Source organism: Dacryopinax primogenitus (genome assembly GCF_000292625.1).
Source record: "Dacryopinax primogenitus strain DJM-731 SS1 chromosome Unknown DACRYscaffold_6, whole genome shotgun sequence".
In the NCBI taxonomy this organism is placed as follows: domain Eukaryota; kingdom Fungi; phylum Basidiomycota; class Dacrymycetes; order Dacrymycetales; family Dacrymycetaceae; genus Dacryopinax; species Dacryopinax primogenitus.
The window spans coordinates 479,014-496,169 of record NW_024467203.1 but is presented as its reverse complement, the minus strand read 5'-3'; the positions used below and the strand labels follow the sequence as shown (position 1 = coordinate 496,169).

At 54.0% G+C, this 17,156-nt stretch overlaps 7 protein-coding genes across 7 annotated transcripts; 4 read left to right on the top strand and 3 right to left on the bottom strand.

The window, feature by feature from the left end:
• The first annotated feature begins 243 nt into the window (after nucleotides 1-243).
• DACRYDRAFT_21421 (uncharacterized protein) lies at nucleotides 244-1,837 on the top strand. Its single transcript, XM_040772390.1, has one exon. It carries the CDS (start codon nucleotides 478-480, stop codon nucleotides 718-720), a length of 243 nt encoding a protein of 80 aa, XP_040629998.1. The 5' UTR covers nucleotides 244-477; the 3' UTR covers nucleotides 721-1,837.
• A 1,453-nt stretch (nucleotides 1,838-3,290) lies between these two features.
• DACRYDRAFT_21420 (uncharacterized protein) lies at nucleotides 3,291-3,889 on the top strand. Its single transcript, XM_040772389.1, has 2 exons — nucleotides 3,291-3,750; nucleotides 3,818-3,889. The coding sequence occupies exon 1, from the start codon at nucleotides 3,433-3,435 to the stop codon at nucleotides 3,700-3,702; it is 270 nt and encodes an 89-aa protein (XP_040629997.1). The 5' UTR covers nucleotides 3,291-3,432; the 3' UTR covers nucleotides 3,703-3,750; nucleotides 3,818-3,889.
• Nucleotides 3,890-4,384: 495 nt separating this feature from the next.
• Nucleotides 4,385-6,940, bottom strand: DACRYDRAFT_65278 (PP2C-domain-containing protein). Its single transcript, XM_040775777.1, has 10 exons — nucleotides 6,818-6,940; nucleotides 6,746-6,767; nucleotides 6,620-6,697; nucleotides 6,451-6,561; nucleotides 6,181-6,389; nucleotides 6,046-6,130; nucleotides 5,939-5,995; nucleotides 5,736-5,885; nucleotides 4,477-5,676; nucleotides 4,385-4,428 (listed from the first exon to the last, which is right to left on the bottom strand). The coding sequence occupies exons 1-9, from the start codon at nucleotides 6,818-6,820 to the stop codon at nucleotides 4,913-4,915; spliced, it is 1,479 nt and encodes a 492-aa protein (XP_040629996.1). The 5' UTR covers nucleotides 6,821-6,940; the 3' UTR covers nucleotides 4,385-4,428; nucleotides 4,477-4,912.
• A 602-nt stretch (nucleotides 6,941-7,542) lies between these two features.
• On the bottom strand, nucleotides 7,543-9,445 carry DACRYDRAFT_65273 (uncharacterized protein). Its single transcript, XM_040775776.1, has 2 exons — nucleotides 9,296-9,445; nucleotides 7,543-9,244 (listed from the first exon to the last, which is right to left on the bottom strand). The coding sequence occupies exons 1-2, from the start codon at nucleotides 9,344-9,346 to the stop codon at nucleotides 7,592-7,594; spliced, it is 1,704 nt and encodes a 567-aa protein (XP_040629995.1). The 5' UTR covers nucleotides 9,347-9,445; the 3' UTR covers nucleotides 7,543-7,591.
• A 324-nt stretch (nucleotides 9,446-9,769) lies between these two features.
• Nucleotides 9,770-12,203, top strand: DACRYDRAFT_77963 (Mpp10 protein; the record flags this gene model as incomplete). The annotated part of the gene is made up of 3 exons (XM_040776301.1): nucleotides 9,770-9,896; nucleotides 9,950-11,724; nucleotides 11,781-12,203. The coding sequence occupies 3 exons, from the start codon at nucleotides 9,770-9,772 to the stop codon at nucleotides 12,201-12,203; spliced, it is 2,325 nt and encodes a 774-aa protein (XP_040629994.1).
• A 152-nt stretch (nucleotides 12,204-12,355) lies between these two features.
• Nucleotides 12,356-14,037, bottom strand: DACRYDRAFT_94191 (MFS general substrate transporter; the record flags this gene model as incomplete). Its single annotated transcript, XM_040777205.1, has 6 exons — nucleotides 12,356-12,648; nucleotides 12,678-12,980; nucleotides 13,033-13,168; nucleotides 13,220-13,478; nucleotides 13,534-13,730; nucleotides 13,804-14,037. The coding sequence occupies 6 exons, from the start codon at nucleotides 14,035-14,037 to the stop codon at nucleotides 12,356-12,358; spliced, it is 1,422 nt and encodes a 473-aa protein (XP_040629993.1).
• Nucleotides 14,038-14,757: 720 nt separating this feature from the next.
• On the top strand, nucleotides 14,758-16,814 carry DACRYDRAFT_21418 (V-type ATPase). The gene is made up of 7 exons (XM_040772388.1): nucleotides 14,758-14,920; nucleotides 14,976-15,003; nucleotides 15,052-15,079; nucleotides 15,130-15,400; nucleotides 15,450-15,589; nucleotides 15,641-16,306; nucleotides 16,353-16,814. Exons 1-7 carry the CDS (start codon nucleotides 14,833-14,835, stop codon nucleotides 16,674-16,676), a joined length of 1,545 nt encoding a protein of 514 aa, XP_040629992.1. The 5' UTR covers nucleotides 14,758-14,832; the 3' UTR covers nucleotides 16,677-16,814.
• Nucleotides 16,815-17,156: the final 342 nt, after the last annotated feature.

The window sequence follows — 17,156 nt, the reverse complement described above, 5'->3', positions numbered from 1 at the left end:
GGACCCTGAACAGTCATACGAACATGTGTTCGGAGCCGAACACCGCGTGCAGAAGCATATGGAACAGCATTTAGAAGAGAAAAAAAAAGGTTGATGGGCTGTGCGGATATATGCGCTTGGGCTTGTGCTCTCTCTCTTAGTACTGCTTGGTACTGCTGCTCAGCGATGAGACGTGTCGAAGACCGTCAAGGCCGATGAGCTCAAGACGTTGGAACTGGAAACCGGAAACTGGAAACTGCGGGATAAGTAGTGGGAGGGCATGAAATAGATCGCAATTGTGCAATTGTACAAAGTAGGTATGTATGTATGTTGATGCATGCTGTCACGTCTCTTTATCTTCCGGTGCCAACAGGAAACAGGAACAGAACAGAAACAAGCACAGAAAACAGGGAGAAGAGCAGGAACAACAGAAAACGTGAACAGGAACAAGAGCGGGAAAGAGGTAACAGTTGATGATAGGTTATCCTACACGTCACAATGGACAAATCGCGAATCGACGAATGGAGGCCGAACGCGGGCGTGAGCCGGAAGAGCGGGACGAGACCTGATTGGAAGGTTCGCTCTAACGAGAAGATTGCTCGAATAAGCCCATCACTCCAAGCCAACGCCCCAGGCCAACAACGCCCCAAGATACTGGCTCAGGAAGACCACAAAACCTCAGATCACACTCATGACCAAACGTGTGCGTGTGCGTGTATGTGCGGGGCCAGATATGCGTGAAAAAGCAGGAAGGAAGGATCTAAAAACATGTGCGGAGGGCTCCACGCGATTTTGGAACTGAACTGACAAGAAAGGAAGGCAGGCAGGCGGGTGATGTACGAATCCCAAGTCGGAAGTGGAAGCCGAAGCGGAAGTCGAGGTCAAAGTGGATGTGGAAGTCGAACCCCAGGAGAAGTGCAAGTGCTGGCCGGCATATCCCGCCGTTCTGTGCTTCTGAGGAAATGGGAAAAGGGTCACACGACCTCTTTTCTCCCTTGCTCCTTGCCCCTTTCTGCATTTTTCGTTCTGCGTTCTTCGGGCTTCGGTCTCCTCAAAACGACCAAAAGTCGTATCGTGCCCACACCGAACCAATCCGATCCAAACCAAACCGAACCGAGCCAGATCAAGCCACATCGAAGCAACTCTCGTGAAGCGGGAGAACGCCGTAAAGCCCGGTGGGTCTTCTTGCCCCGGACCCCTGGGGAAGCTGGAGTCTTGGAGCCCTGGGCGCTGGAGGAGTGCTGCTAGCCAGCCCGTCCCTTCTGCTTCTGCCGATTCTGGAAAATGGGTCACACGACCACATTTCCCCCTTCCCCCTTCCCGTTCTCCTTTCTTCTTTTCGCATTTTCGCAATGTTTTGTTCGTTGTTCGTCATCCTTCGGTCTTCGGTCTCGGTCTTCGTTCCCCATCAGCAGGGGGTCAGGCGCCAGGGATCGTACCGGGACAGCAGACACAGGGAGGGGGGAGGACGCAACACCGGCTCCAGGACCCAGCACCCACCGCCCCACCCAAACCAGGCTCTAGCAACACCCCAGCGCCGCCTGCAAGCCTACGCTCTGCACTCTCTCCCCTATGCCCATCCCCACCCCAATCCGAATCCGCACCTCCTTCCCTTTCCCCTTACCCACCTCCTTCCCTTTCCCCTTCCCAACCTCCCCCCTCCCCTCCAGCGACACAGGCGCAGGAGCACACCGATGTCTCCCCCCCACACACCTACATTCCCTAGAACACCAAACCCCTCCACACCTGGGACACGCCGGGAAGCCCCTTCCTTTCTTTCCACAGACCTGACATTTGGAGCTTGGGAGGAGTTTGGAAGACTCTTCGAGCGAGGAGAGGAAGGGGTCTAGCGTTAGGGTGGGGTTTAGGGATTGGGGGCGGGGGAGGCGGGGAGAGGGGGAGGAGGTAGACGCCTTCGAGGTGGAAGTGGAAGTGGAGCTGGGGGTGGTGGGGGAGGTGGATGCATATGCTCGACTACACTTGGGCTCAAGCAATTCGGGGGAAGGCAAGAGACCAAATGGGCCTGGTCCTGGGTGGGGAGACGTTGGCGTGTGGAGTACTTCTGACAAACTAGAGCTGCTGGAATGGGCAAGAGAGGGTACTTTGCCGTATTTCCCTGTTTGGGCATGCGGTTGGGGTTGGGGTACGGGTTGACTGGAGGGCGGGAGTGTGAGTTGAAGTGCCTGAAGTGCCGGCAGGGGGGGAAGAGGAGGAACAGGAGGAACCTCTTCCTCGCTATTCATCCAATACCCAAACCCAAATCCCTTCCCCCCACCCACACTACTCAAGGAAATCCCCCTCTTCCTCCCCCTCCCAGCCAAGCTCAACCTCTTCAAGCTCTGTGAAGCCGACACGCATGGGAGGTCGAATACTGCCTGAGCGAGGGTGGACTGGTTTGTGGGGGATGGAGGGGCGGATTTGATCGGGTTCCGATTCTGAGTCTGGTTGTGAGGGGAGGGGGAGGGGGCGGAGGGAGTGCGCTTGTGTGTATGCTTGTGTTTGGGAGTCGTTGGGGCTGTGGGGTGGGAAGGGGGACGGGAGCGGAGGAGCGCAAGTGATGAGACTGTACGCAGTTTACGCTCTTGTTGGGAAGGGATAGGTGTGAGTGTGAGTACAGCGAGCATCGTTCAGTTGCAGGGGTGGAGAGTAGTGATGATATTATCAGAGTGGGGGATGTTCTATTTATGTCGAGTGAGAGTGAGCGGATGATATACTCCGTTATCAATATGGTCGTGTGCCGTTTATTTAGCACCGAATGAGTGAGAATACTGTTAGCGGGCGATAGTGAGAAGAGAGGGGAAGTAAGTGGAAGAAGGTGGATCCCCCGGCATAAATGGCCGATATCACAGTCCGCCCTACTTCCCTTCCCCCTTCGCTTCTCAAACGGTAAAAAGCTTCTTTTCTCAATAACAGTTTTGATCCCGCTCAACCCCTGATTCTCCCTCCGACAAGTGTCCAGACTGACGGCGCCCGTTTGCTTGATCTTTTATTCACGCTCGAACAAGTATCATCAAGCATCCAAATTAATATTCCCCAGCCCGTATCAGACATTGTCCAAAAGTGTCACAAAGCGTTGGATTAATAAAGCAATCAATACCCCACTCTCCATCGCCCACTCCAAGTGACTCCTGATTGCCCCCGTGTGGATTACGTCACAAGTACTCCGATCAAGCGGGCCAAGAGGCACACAGCACGCCCTTCATACCGAGCTTGGCTAGAGGGGACGTCTCTCGGTTGGTTGTACGACGTACCAGCGAGCGGGCGAGCGAAGCATTAATATTTGGTTTGTTTTGTTGGATCAGCCAGGGCTGGACGTAGGATGGCCCATGTGCTCCCGTCCCTTGCCTCAGCTCACCGCGCTGTGTGCCGCGTGCCAACTGGTCGTGTGCCAAAAAATACCGTCCTCATCGGGCGGTCTCCCCTTCCCTGGGCAGAATCGGGAGAACCCACCCAATGGATGATCAAGGATGGAGAACGGATGATCGAGCATGGATGATAGAGGGACGAATGGGCGGGTACGGGACGGGCGGATCTCCCAGTTGTGCTTTTGGGGATAAGCACCAGCATATCGCGGCCGGGGCGTTATCGATATCACAAGTTGATACCAGCACTACGGAGGATGTTTATCGTCAGGCGCGCTGCCTGAACGGTACATCCTCTTACTCTACATCTTACTATCAGTCCACAGCTAGAGTCTGGAGTCTGGGATCAACCCCTGCCTAGCTAAGGACCATCACATGTACTGTACCCGAATGATCCACTCTCATACATGTATGTATCTACACACCACACAGTCTAACGCCGTGCTCAACGGTGGCCTGCGTCGATCACGAGTAAGGCAAGGGAGGGCTGGGCTGGATCAAAACCCTCCCTCTGCCCTTTGTCATATGCCATATGCACACAGGCACAGGTGCGATGATCCACCTCCTCTACCCCTTCTACTCCCTACTCCCCACCTCCCCAGTACTTGACCCTTCCCTGATCAGACGCTCTCGAAGCCGGAACTTGTCAGACTTGGGCTGCCCTTCGGTGGGTACTAGGACTGGGATGACAGTGCCCGGTCAGAGCCCGGTCAGGATCCGGGCGGGAAGGCGGGAAGGCGGGGAGGAGCAGAGTGGTCAGTGGTAGAATACAGGAGGCCAGGAAGTCACCAGGGCGGTAAGAAGCAAAAAGCAAGGCCGGGCAAAATGAGGAAGAAGGCAGGCAGGCAGGCAGAAGCCGACAAGGGGGAAGGCAAGAGGGAAAGGAAGACGACGCGCCCTCCGGGAGTTCATAGCGCCGGTCGCCGGTCGCCGGTCCCAGTGCCACTCAAGATCGGCGGAGCCCTCCTCTAGGATTCCTGATTTGGGCCTGGCCGTCCTAGGCACTGGGGCGGGGTTAAGGGGGCGGGGGGGTGCGGGGGGGGAGGAGTACAACGCCCACAGGGGAAGATGATAATACGCTAATCCTGTATGCTCCTACCCTTGACTTGGTAGCTAGAGGCTGGACGGGGATTAGGATTAGGCGGGCTCAACCCCACGGGGAGGACGGAGGATAAAGATTGATTTGATTTGGTATGCTTTGGCCAGTACTGTACTGTACTCTGTACAACATGACACACACGACACGACACGCGTCGCATTCACTCCGGTCAGAGGCCGGAAGTGTCAAACCCGGAGAAGATGCAAGGGGAAGGGCTTGCCGCTGGTTGGGTGCGCTCTGCAGGAAGGGGGGGAGGGTAGAGGGTGTATGGTGCGCAAGTGCGCTGGTGGGCGAGGGGCAGGGACGATGCGCGAAACTGAGTGCTACATGATATTGCGAAGAGATGCGGGAGTGCAGGAGTCGAAATCTGATGCATTGCGTTCGAAGAAGCTGAGCAGATCGATAACTGGCCACAACGACAGCGACGGCCACGAGGGAGGAAGTACCGAGACTAGTGCTGGCCAGACGAGACTTATATTTCTATTTTCGTCGGGTCCTCGCTCGTGTCCATCAGGCCTTCGACTAACACTGCCGGGCTGGGTGCGTCCCCCTCCGGGGTATGTACGAGTTGTTTCTCAGGCTTGAAGTGCGCTGCTCCTAGGTTCTTCAGCTCCGGAGGACCAGCAACGAGTGGCCGGCCAAGGCTCGTCAGGCGCGTACTCGTAAACCCCGGTGGGAGGGTAGCGTCTTCTCCACTATCGTCAGACTCCCACTCGTATGTCTCCTCAAGCTCCGCAACCTCGATATCCAGATCTCGCACTTCCCTCCCTTTCCCCTTCCCGAGCACCTCCTCGCCTTTCCCCTTCGCTGCGCTCCTGAACATCCCATGCCCGATTTCTGACTCTTCCATCTCCTCGTCGCTGCTGTCATCGACGTACGAAGAAGGTATGCGCAGGTCGAACGCCAATCGACCGGTATTGCTCCGGGTAAAATCCCAGGAATACCCTCGTCGTGGACCATACAGCGGCTTGAACTCGCTCGGTGTCGGGTAGGCAAACCCCCGCTCCACACGATCCACGATCCAGTCGTACCACTCCTCCAGCGTCCGCCCGTGCAGGATCGCGATGATGATCACGGTCATGTTGTCGCAACCGATACCAGACTTCTCTAGGTCTGCATCTGGCGCAATGCAGTAGTCCACAAGGGATTCGCAGATCTTGCCTAGAGGCATGCGGTGTGCAACGTGCCGCCGTACGTAATCACATACACTCTGCGATGACATGCAGTCCCAGATACCTGAGAAAGGAGAGCATACATTAGCAAGTAGAACCACTGCTCCAAGAACGAATATTTACCGTCACACGCCAAAACAATGAACTCATCCTCTTCTGAAATTTCATGGCTCATGATGTCAGGGTCTGATGTCACAATTTGCCTTTCCGGTGCAAGGGAAAGATTCTTCTTGTATTCGAAGTCACCAAGCGCTCGTGAGAGTGCAAGATTGCCTATAGTTGCCCAAGAGTCAGTTGATGACGGAGTATGAAGCATGCGAACGAACCATTCACGCGTCCATACTCTACCCAACCACCTGCCGCCATGATCCTCGCATACTCCACTGCAACAAAATCAGCTCGCATCTAACTATCACATCTAGGCACTGCTCACCTGTTCCATTCGGTTTATGATCGTAGCTCAGCGGCTTTACTCTCCCCGAGTCGCATAGCACCGCCCTTGAATCCCCGGCGTTCGCCTAGCCCAATCATTATCAGCACGCGCACAGAGCGCATATAAGTGACATACCGCCCATATCTTATTCTCCGGCGTGACAAGACACGCGATCGCCGTGCATCCAGATGGATCATTCCTGAACATCGGATCCGCTCGTAACGCTTCGTCCGTCCGGAGGAACGTATACTTGAGCGCTCCGCGGTAGTCCTTATTCTGGTACTCTTCCTGCTCCGCTAGGCGCGTGTGTACTGTCTTGCCGGCGAATTTCGCAACGGTTGCACCTGATCCGAGTTGATCGTGGATGTGAGATGCATACATAAACAGAGGGAAGGGACAACGCACCTCCATGGCCATCGAACACCGCAAAGAAACTTACCCGCTCAGACGGGTGCTTCTCCTCTTCTCCTTCTACATCATCGACATTTAACACGGTCGTATGTGCGTCCTCCATCGCTGCGAGAACATCGCATCAGAAGTTCGTCCTGCAGTCACGTCTGACGACGACACGCACTTATACGCCACCCTTGCATCTCCGTAACCCCATATGCGAAGCGCTCATCCCTACCCTCATCTGTCGTCTTCTCCGTAGCTGCAACACGTCAACAAACAGTCAGAAAACTCTTCTTAGTGAGCGCACCCGGAGAGGAAAGAGTTTGACCCTGCAAGAGGATGGGTCAATGTATGGAGCGTGATGAGACATAGCGCATACCATGTGAGAATTGGTTGGACAAAGAGCTCGCAAGTCTGCGCGCTTAGGAGTGATCGCACCGGGTGAGAAGCCAGAGAGGACGAGAGAGGACGAAAGGAGTTGTAGATGAAAAGTTGCTCGCGTGACTCTGAAATGGATGATGAGGCGGAAGGAAGGGGTGATTGCGGTGCCAGGTACCAAACTGAGAGATAAAGACGGGGAAAACGGGTCAATTTGTATAGCCACTAAGCGCCGGAGCCGTTAGATGTTCAGAGTACGATGGTTGTTCTAAGCAGATGATGGACCAGGAGTAAAGAGGAAAGAGGAGGAGAGAGTAGGAGAAGGAGGAGGGGCTGCGTATGCGGTGTAGAAGCGTGTGCGTGCTGTGTGGGCGCCGGCGGTATACCAGGGCCGGGGATGTAGACGATGCCTTCTCACGGAACCGTCGAGAGAAGGAGGCGCGAAAATCATACCCGGTCGTTGCTTCCGGACAACATGCATTTAACACCTTTTTTCTTCATTATCCCTCACTCATACTTAGAAATGCCTGGAATGCCTCACTAGCTGGCACCCCTTAGTTTTCATGGGCTTACAGAAGACCTGCAAATTTTCACACCTAGATCTTCATTGTTGAACATGTGCTCTGGGCCCCTATCATCTCCGATATTGAATCGGACACAAAATTTGTCCCTGAACATAAGCGCGGGGCAGAAAGTCTGCTCCCATGCCATGGAGAGCGCAGTTCTCGTAATTCATTTCCCAATACTTGGTACAGATTCTCGACATTGGTATCCTTCACCACCCTAGAATGTCCCTGACGACCACGAGCGCTTTCTCACATAGGCAGACAAGCGCTGTCTTCCCTCCTACTTCGACAAGTTGGACACCCATCAGCGGTCCACTCTCTCCACCACTCACCCTCAGAACTGCCTGCCCTGAGGTCCTCTGTCCATCTGCGCCCTCGTACATATACACATTACCCCCAATACTGAGCCCCTTCCCCGTCCCACCCTCAAAGGCGAGTACGATATTCGGTCCATGGTGGAACGTGAACTTGACGTCTCGTTTAGAGGCAAGAACGAACGCGAGCGCGGGGTAAGTTGCCGCATGCTTCCACTCCAACGACGGCTCCTCGGGGGATGTGCTCGTTGGAGCCGCAAAGAATAGACCGTCCAGCGTATGCTTGACCACCACATTCGCTCCCGTGTGGGGAAATGGTACGGAGAGCAGGTCCACAGGTGCGTGTGGGGCAGGGCATACTACCTGCCCACCCTCCGTCACGTACGAGAAGACGACCCTGCGACCGACCTGGTCATCCCCATCCTCATCCATCTCTCCGTCTAGCAGGCTAGGGACGTTCCTTCCGATCCCGGATCCACTCAAGTTGTCGTCACCGAATTGCGTTGTCCATTTCTCCAGTTGCTCGCGGATGTTCGCCAGCTCCGAGGGATCAACCATCTCCGGGACGTCGACGTCTTCCTCTTCCGCGGTCGCAGTTCCAGCAGCAGCAAACACGTGTATCCAGCGCGTCCCTTCGTGTTGTTTGTCCAGATGCAGGGAAAGCAGCCCGATCGATGACCCAGGCTTATCCCCTGCCCTGTCCCATGTCCAGTAGCTCGTATCCGAATGTATACCGTCCCAGAACAACTTGCGTACGTATACAGGGAATGGGAATGCAGTGCGTGTGTCGCGATCCGAAACAAGAAGAGTTAGGTTTTGCGCAGAGAATAGCACGCGGATGCTCGCTTTTGGCGTAGTGCTAGGCAGCGGGAACACGACCGTGACGGAGTCGTTTGTTTGAGTCCAGGAATAAGGCGGCGGTTTGAGGTCTCGTATTGCAGGAACGTCATTCATGTTCTCGTCCGGTCGCGGAATGGGTGCGATTTCGTCCGCTTGCGGGTCGGGAGGTGGATGTGAAGGAAGGGCACCTAGTGGGGTGGATGAGGCTAGGATGTATCTTTGCGCATCTGGATCGTGCAAGAAGAGAAGAGGAAGGCTATCGCCCGTGATTGCCCAGTCTACAGTGAGCAGCTGGACACCTGGAAGTGGTTGTTTTGATATCTTGAATGAGACACTCATTAGACGGTAAGAGGTCTTCTCGGTTGACCCACCCTTGGTGGACGATGGTGCTGGTGTTGTGACTCGTGTCGACACCGAGATGATGCAGTGCACTTCATCGCCGGTGTCTATCCTGACATGATGCATCCGGAAAGGCAAAATATTATCCTCGTCCCCAGTAGATAGCTTGTAAGATCCCAGCAGCAATCCAGATCCTGAAGCATGAGGAGCTTCCACTTCCACCACGTGAATCTGACCCGAACCGTCCGAAATCGCAAGGACGTTACCGCTGATAGTGTGGACAGCTGGGTATTCTGGATATAGAGTCGGCCGGAGTGTAGCAGGGCTAGGCAGAGTTATTAGATTATAGAATGCGGGTTGACCAGTAATCTGAAACGCTGAGTCAGCCACCGACATGCCCGTTCAGAGCATGACACGTACAGGATCGATATGAGCGGCCACGACGTCGTACGAAGCGGACACATACACCATCCGCCCACTCAAGCAGGCAGACAGGTGATTATGTCTTATTCGCGCTTCCACATCGTGAAATGGCAGATACACGGAATTCGGAACAGCAGGAGCGGCGATTGGCACCGGAAGAGTGTGGGCAGAAACAAGCTCGTTCTGGTCCAGCGCTGACAAGATATAGCTATCAAACTTGGGATTAAGCAGGTTGCGGTCGGCGGAGAAACCGCCATGAGAGCCAAGGTCGTCCATAGTTAATCAGGTTGACAGAAGCTGGAGCGCAGCAAGCCACAAGCGCCCGCGGGACAACCTCGGCTCCTGAGCTCAAAGCTTCCGCTCTGAGGTCCCTGGACACAGCCACTGAATTACGAGCAAAAAGTCGTAGCAGAAAACTTGGCTTGGACGCCAAATATGGCTGCGGACGTCCAATCGTCTACAGACAACATGATGGATCTTCCAACATATCTCAAGATACTGACCGATCTGGTCGAACAAAAAGTTGAAGGATTTACAGCAGGCGATGAGGAACTCCGGGTTGCAGGACTCGAGGCAGCCAAATTCATATTCGACAATGGTGGGTTTTGGAACTTGCGATTATAGGAATAGACAAACTGACAAAACTCCAAGCATTGAAAAGCGAACCTACTGCCTACCCTGCAATTGAATCCCTTCTTCGCTCGACAGTCCAAACTACACAAGAGTTGCTCTCCCCCACCCCACCTTCTCCTTCCGTGGCTGGGAAAAAGAGGAAACGCAGCCCCTCTCCTCTTCCAACCAAACTGGACTCAGGAATACAACCCACTCCGCTTTCGGAGCTCTTTATTCAAGGAATGGACGAGCACCAAGTATGGGAGCAGCTTGAATTGCGGGCCAGGAGGGTCTGCGCCATGGCCTCGGGACTGCTAGAAACGAGCAATGGAATGGACCTTACGGGTGAGGATGAAGGCATCAACGCGAGTGATATGATGGATCTCCTTGACGACGATGATATGGAGGAGGAAATGGAAGACAACGACGAGGATGACGATGATGATGACGATGACATGGACTCCAATGAAGATCCAAGCTTGACCGAGGACGAGACGGAAGAGGAGGAAGAGTCCGAGGAGGGCGGCGATCCTGAGGCGGGATATGGCCAAGAAGGCGTTGAAGACCTTCGTGATGAGAAAGACGAAGATGAGGAAGACGACGATGATCTCTCAGCCCCTCATCCTAATCTGAACGCACCGGGAAGCCTCTCCCGCAAACCCTCACTTCGGAAACGCCCCAAGCATCCCACGCTTGACGATGATTTCTTCTCCATTGACGACTTCAACAGGGAGACGGAAGCCATGGAGGCCCGCACGCGGTCTGCGGGAAGACTGGGGGATGATGAAGAGGAGGAAATGGACGAGGATCTCGATTTGTTCGCGGCAGTAGAGGATGATCCTGAGGAGGAAGGCGAGCCAGCATACCAGGATTTCTTCGCCCCTGTGCGAGCCCAGAAACCTACTTCAAAACCCCGACGCCCGGACCCGTCAGCGAGTGGGAGTGCGGACGACGAAGGCAAGGGCGGTGTGCGGTTCAACGAGTCTGTGCGAGTGAAGACGATCAAACCCAAAAGAGTCATTCCGAAGAAGAGGCGTCTGAAGCTAGACTTTGATCCGAGTGAATATCCGTTCTTGGGGGACGATATAGACGAAGACGGAATGGAGCTAGAGGATGACGAAGAGAGTGAAGAGAATGATGACGGAGCGGAAGAGATGGAGGGGATTGACGACTTCGATGAACAATTTGGCGACCAGGAGGGCGAGGAAGAAGAAGAAGAAGAGGAGGCTGATGACGGTGCAGAGACGATAACCCGCCTGAAAAACGACCTATTCGAGGACGATGAAGTCGATGCTTCATCAGCCAACCTCTCCACACACGAAAAGCGGCTTGCCGCACTGTCCGAACAGATTTCGGCACTCGAAGCTGAGAATGTAGCGAAGAAAGACTGGACTCTCATGGGAGAAGCGGGTGCTCGAACACGTCCCGTCAACAGCCTGCTTGAAGAAGATCTCGACTTTGAGCACACCGGCCGTCAGGTACCGGTCGTCACCGAGGAAACGACGCATACACTCGAAGAGCTTATCAAGAAGCGCATTTTGGACAATCGCTTTGATGACGTAGTGCGGAAAAGGCCAGTGGATGACAAACCATTCCTCCCCAGCAGGATGTTTGAATTGCAGGACACCAAGAGTCAAAAGTCTCTTGCGCAGATATATGAAGACGACTACACTGCGGCGACGACTGGAGATAAGAGCGTGGTGGATGATCGAGACGGGAAGCTCAAGAAGGAGCATGACGAGATTGAAAAAATGTGGGAGGGGATTGCGTACAAGCTCGACGCGCTCAGCAATGCACACTTCACTCCTAAGGCTGTAAGTTTTTGTGTCTTCCTCGAGTGAGAGATCATCATTCTAACTCTTACTTGCAGCCCAAAGCAACCATTGAGACTGTGTCGAACTTGCCCTCGATCTCCATGGAGTCCGCAATGCCAACCACCAATAGCACAGCAACCATGCTCGCGCCGGAGGAAGTCTTCTCGACGTCCAAGGATGCTCTCGTGTCCAAGACCGAGATGACGCCAGAGGAGAAGAAAGCTGAGCGGCGAAAGCAGAAGACTGCTTTTAAGCACGATCACGAGCGGCTCGGGCAGGCTGTACAGTCCTTCGGCGGGGTCAAAACTGTCAAAGGGGCCGTGGGGGCGAAGAAAGGCAAGAAGGGGGTACGGGGCGAAAAGGAAGAGGCTCTCAAGAAGGTCGTCAAGGAGGGCAGGGGGGTCACTGTCATTGGCAAAGAGGGCAAAGGCAAGGGGAAGGAGAAAGCAGTCCCACGAGCGTCTTTACTCAAGCTTTAGAGGCTTTTCTTTTTGCGGTTTGTGGACTTCGTATGATGGTATTGTCTACGATCCCCATGGGTAATGATAGTGATCTAAGATGAACTCTGCCTGTACTCACGTCCCATAGTTGCTCCCAATAGCCCAAAGGAAAGAAATCGTAGTCGTAAAAACTACTCCCCAAAGGCATTCGCTTGATGTCTCCTCCCCTCTGCTTTCTCCGGCAGGTACCTCATCATCACGATGAACACGACGCTAAGGGCGAGCAGTACCGCCCAGGCCAGATAACCCCACAGAATCTGGTACTTGACGCCAAAAGCGAATATGCTGCCAAATGCGGCCGGGACAACGGCGCGCAGGCCGAACGTGATGCTCAGAGCCACGCCGTTAAGTGTGCCAAGAGCGAGAGGTGATGGGCAAATGTCGTTAAGCGCTAGGTTGTACCCCAGCTGTAACACGTTAAGCACTGGTTCATGTGATATTGTGCGCACATACTGTAGATCATTGTAACCGCTGTCGTGCCCACAACACAGAACGCCGCGAGTGCCCAGAAGCCTGCAACATTGCCATGCCTCAAGAGCACGCTCAGCATTACGAGCCTTGTGAGTACAAACATCCGCATCCAACCGCAGTACCGCATCAAGTCCCCTGTTCCGAGACGATGTTGCAGAGGTGCGAAGACGATGAGCATCCATGCGGCTTGGGTGAGGCCGGTGACGACCATCCAGAAGGAGATCATCCCGGGATTGAATCCGACGCCGCCTAGCTCTATGCGAGTGTATAAGAAGACAGGGGGGACTGCGGACGAATGAGCTCCGGGTCGTATACAAAAGCACGGAAGAGAACGGACCAACGGTGTAGGCATTACCGATGAACCAGCCCATCTGGAAGATAGCGAGCGTGATGAGGACACCTGGATTTTTGAGGATCTCCTTCACCGAAAGAGGTTCTTCCGGTTTAGCGCCTTCTTTAGCAGCTGGCTTTGTCTGATTGCAAATCTCAGTATATGCATCTGACTCGCAAGAATATGATAATACCTCTTTGAGGAAGAAAAACGAGAGCAGCGCCGAGGTCCCCGGTAGGGCACCGCACACAATACAGGGAAGCAGATACGGATACTGGATCAGCAGCGTGCTGTTGCCGAACAACCAGGGGAACTGCTCTGCAGGCTTAGCCAGACCGCCACCAAACATAGAGCCGATTGAGAGGCCGATGTTGCCGGCGAACTGGGCGTAGCTGAACGCGTGCGCCTGCGTACGAGAAGTGCTGTTCTCCGAGATCATCGTGCGGATCGTTCTTTGGCCATGATGTCAGTAGATTGTCCAAGTAGAAGAAAGGCAAAAGGACGCACACGAACGAGCCGCCGAAAATGCCTGTCATTGCGCGATAAAGGATCATCTGCCACAGGTTGCTAGAAGTGCCGAAGAGGGAGGTGGCTGCACAAATTCCTGCAGCGCAGGTGATCATAACAGGACGCCGGCCGTATCGATCCGATATCTTTCCCCAGAAGGTCGCGACGATCGTCTGGGTGCAGGAGTACAAGCTCTCCTAGCCGCGGGATGAGTCTCGCGCCAGCAGAACTGAAGGGAGGACGTACGATCAGCCTACTCTAAAAACCTACGTCTGTGTCTGCAATCCCAGCGCGCTCCACAATCATCTGGTTGATGGAGGGGAAGATGTAGGCGAATGCAACACCTTCAGCAAGGGAGGCACAGCAGAGCAGGAGGATCTGTCCCATAGGCAGCTTCTTGTCCTCTTCATTTGCAGCATTGTCAGCAAGAGTAGTCGATGATGCCGATGTAGACAGCAAGGGCGTCTGCTCGTTCTGAGCGACCTCGGCATTCTCAACGGTCATATCGAGAGGGAAAGCGGTCGCAAGGTGATTGTCTCTCGGCCCAGGGTTATAAAGCACATGCCGCGTCGAACAGCTGCTATAGAGACTAAGTCAATCAAAGGGTCAAGAAGGAATGTCTTGTGTGTCAAGCAGCTTATAAAGTCTGCTCACCAATGTGAACTGGAAATACCTCGGGCGGAATGCCACATCGAGAGTCCTCCCGGTTTAGCCATAGCAGGGTGCGACGGGATCATGCCGGCTAGATATGTTGTTGACTGGACGGAGGCTCGGCGCTAAGAATGTCCTTGGGCGCTTAAAGCCGATTTCATATTCATAGTCACTCCACTTGTGCTTTGATAGGGATATTTCTCAACATTCCACACATGAATTTGGGCTGGCAGAAGGTGCACAATTGTAATTTGAACCCATTGTGCCGGAAAAGGTCCTGTATGTTGGAAAGACCTAGGGGCACGGGGAACCTGTCGCGCGATAGCAATACTGTTGTAAAGGAATGCGTGCATGCTGTCGTTGTGACGCTTTGTTAAATAAATGCCGTATCTTTCAATGGTACGAGCAAGACGCTGTAAAGACAGTGGTGTACATGCATGGAATCCAGCTGAGGTGGCCTTGTGAAAGAGCCCAAGCATGACGTTCTCTTTAGTGGCGCACCTCCTTCGAACTGCTCCCGTATATAGGGTTGGTATCACACCCTATCGAAGCCTCACTTCAGGAGACCATACCCGCCGCCTTACTTGTGGACAAAAAGCGCAGCGTTCTTATCCCTTCTCCCTCTTTACTTTCTCTGGTTTCATTAGGATGTCCGACCCAAGGCTGTCAAAGTATGAAGCGGCAGCGATCAATGCCGCTGCGGTGACGAGGAAGTATGGGGTACATCCGCGATTAGGCAAGTGGGAAGTCATTAGTCTCAAGGGGGCACACGCTGATGGCAAGCAATGCAGATTATCGGACTGTGTCCGCCGTCAATGGGTATGTTAGGTGTATATGGAATAGGAGGACATGCTCATTATGATGTAGTCCTCTAGTTGTGCTCGACAATGTCAAGGTGTGTCGACCGCTCAAGAGGATGTTTCACATGCTCATGGATCATTACAGTTCCCCTCATATAACGAGATCGTTCAACTCACCCTTCCCGATGGCTCCAAGCGTGGTGGCCAAGTGCTCGAAGTGCAGGGAAAGAAAGCCATCGTGCAGGTGTTCGAGGGTACTTCCGGCGTCGACGTCAAGAGCACGCACATCGAGTTTACAGGCAGCAGTATGAAGCTGCCTGTATCGGAGGACATGCTGGGTCGAATCTTCAACGGAAGTGGGAACCCGATTGATAAAGGACCGAAAGTGTTTGCAGAAGACTTCCTGGATATTAACGGTTGGCGTGGCATATGGACTCCATTTTCACGTAGGCTCACAAACTGCAGGTTCCCCGATCAACCCTTACTCCCGTATATACCCCGAAGAAATGATCCAAACAGGTATCTCGACTATTGACGTGATGAACTCTATCGCTCGTGGCCAAAAGATCCCTATTTTCTCTGCTGCTGGTCTTCCTCATAACGAAGTGCGTCAGCGAACCACCAAGCAATGCGTTGTCAGCTAACCTTGTGCAAAGATCGCTGCCCAAATCTGTCGTCAGGCTGGCCTGGTCAAGCGTCCTACGAAGGATGTGCACGACGGGCACGAGGACAACTTCTCGATCGTTTTCGCTGCTATGGGTGTGAACATGGAGACTGCTCGGTTCTTCAAGCAAGACTTCGAGGAGAACGGCTCTCTGGACCGTGTCACCCTCTTCCTCAACCTCGCCAACGACCCCACCATTGAACGTATCATCACACCACGACTTGCGCTCACCACCGCCGAGTACTATGCCTACCAGCTCGAGAAGCATGTACTCGTCATCCTCACCGACATGTCCTCATATGCCGACGCGCTGCGTGAGGTGTCAGCGGCACGAGAGGAAGTGCCGGGACGACGTGGTTACCCGGGTTACATGTACACTGACTTATCGACGATCTACGAGCGTGCGGGACGAGTGGAGGGCAGGAACGGGTCCATCACGCAGATCCCGATCCTGACGATGCCCAACGACGATATCACCCACCCGATCCCGGATCTGACAGGATACATCACAGAGGGCCAGATCTTCGTCGATCGTCAGCTGCATAACAAGCAGATCTACCCCCCGATTAACGTCATGCCATCTCTGTCACGATTGATGAAGAGCGCGATTGGCGAGAAGCTGACGAGGAAGGATCACGGTGATGTGTCGAACCAGCTGGTGCGTCAGCCATATCATCATAACACAACAGCTAACACACTTTTAGTACGCTAAGTATGCTATTGGACGTGATGCCGCTGCGATGAAGGCCGTTGTCGGTGAGGAGGCGCTTTCGCAAGAAGACAAGCTCGCGCTCGAGTTCCTCGACAAGTTCGAGCACCAGTTCGTCGGCCAAGGCGCGTACGAAGCCCGCTCGATCTTCGAGTCCCTTGATCTGGCCTGGACACTGCTCCGTATCTTCCCCAAGGAGATGCTCAACCGTATCAACCCCAAGATCATCGAGGAGTTCTATGCGCGCAAACCGGTCAGGACGGACGAGGACGTGCATAAGGCCCCGAACGCAGAGAATGGGAAGCTGATTGATGCTTGAGCGCGTTGTGGTGTGAGTGAGGACATGGGTGATTGTGTGGTTCGGGCGGCCTTCGGAGTTCATTCCTCTACTTCCAGCAGACTATATATACACTATTGCAAAATATTGCAAGCCAATGCAATGCTGACCTCCAATCGCAGTCATCGTGGAAGAGTATCATCGGAATTGAAACGCGAGGCGCAAAAGTGGCCCACATTCGGTGACAAGCAATCTGTTTCCCCGAATCTCCATCACCCCACCAATCACCAATCACCTACAACCCACCGTCTATTCCTCCCCCATGTGGTGGTCCATATACTCCGCGAGCAGCCAATCTGCCAGTATGGTGATGCCGAATGTGAGGCGAACCGGAATGAAAACGGCGCTGGCGACGTAGGTGATACGTGCGAGGATGAAGCACCATGCCAATATCAAATGAAGGTCTCGCTCCGGGTCTCTCCCGGTCTTGGTCTTCATATATCGGCGTTGCTAGTCAAAGTT

Coding starts and splice junctions, on each gene's coding strand:
- DACRYDRAFT_21420 (XM_040772389.1), top strand. CDS start 3,433: ATGGATGATCAAGGATGGAGAACGGATGATCGAGCATGGATGATAGAG.
- DACRYDRAFT_21421 (XM_040772390.1), top strand. CDS start 478: ATGGACAAATCGCGAATCGACGAATGGAGGCCGAACGCGGGCGTGAGC.
- DACRYDRAFT_21418 (XM_040772388.1), top strand. CDS start 14,833: ATGTCCGACCCAAGGCTGTCAAAGTATGAAGCGGCAGCGATCAATGCC. Junction 15,004..15,051: donor ACTGTGTCCGCCGTCAATGG/GTATGTTAGGTG, acceptor ATTATGATGTAG/TCCTCTAGTTGTGCTCGACA. Junction 16,307..16,352: donor GTGATGTGTCGAACCAGCTG/GTGCGTCAGCCA, acceptor ACACACTTTTAG/TACGCTAAGTATGCTATTGG.
- DACRYDRAFT_65278 (XM_040775777.1), bottom strand. Junction 6,562..6,619: donor GATGCAAGGGTGGCGTATAA/GTGCGTGTCGTC, acceptor ATGTTCTCGCAG/CGATGGAGGACGCACATACG. Junction 5,677..5,735: donor CATTGTTTTGGCGTGTGACG/GTAAATATTCGT, acceptor CTCCTTTCTCAG/GTATCTGGGACTGCATGTCA.
- DACRYDRAFT_65273 (XM_040775776.1), bottom strand. CDS start 9,346: ATGGTGTATGTGTCCGCTTCGTACGACGTCGTGGCCGCTCATATCGAT. Junction 9,245..9,295: donor TGGCCGCTCATATCGATCCT/GTACGTGTCATG, acceptor TCAGCGTTTCAG/ATTACTGGTCAACCCGCATT.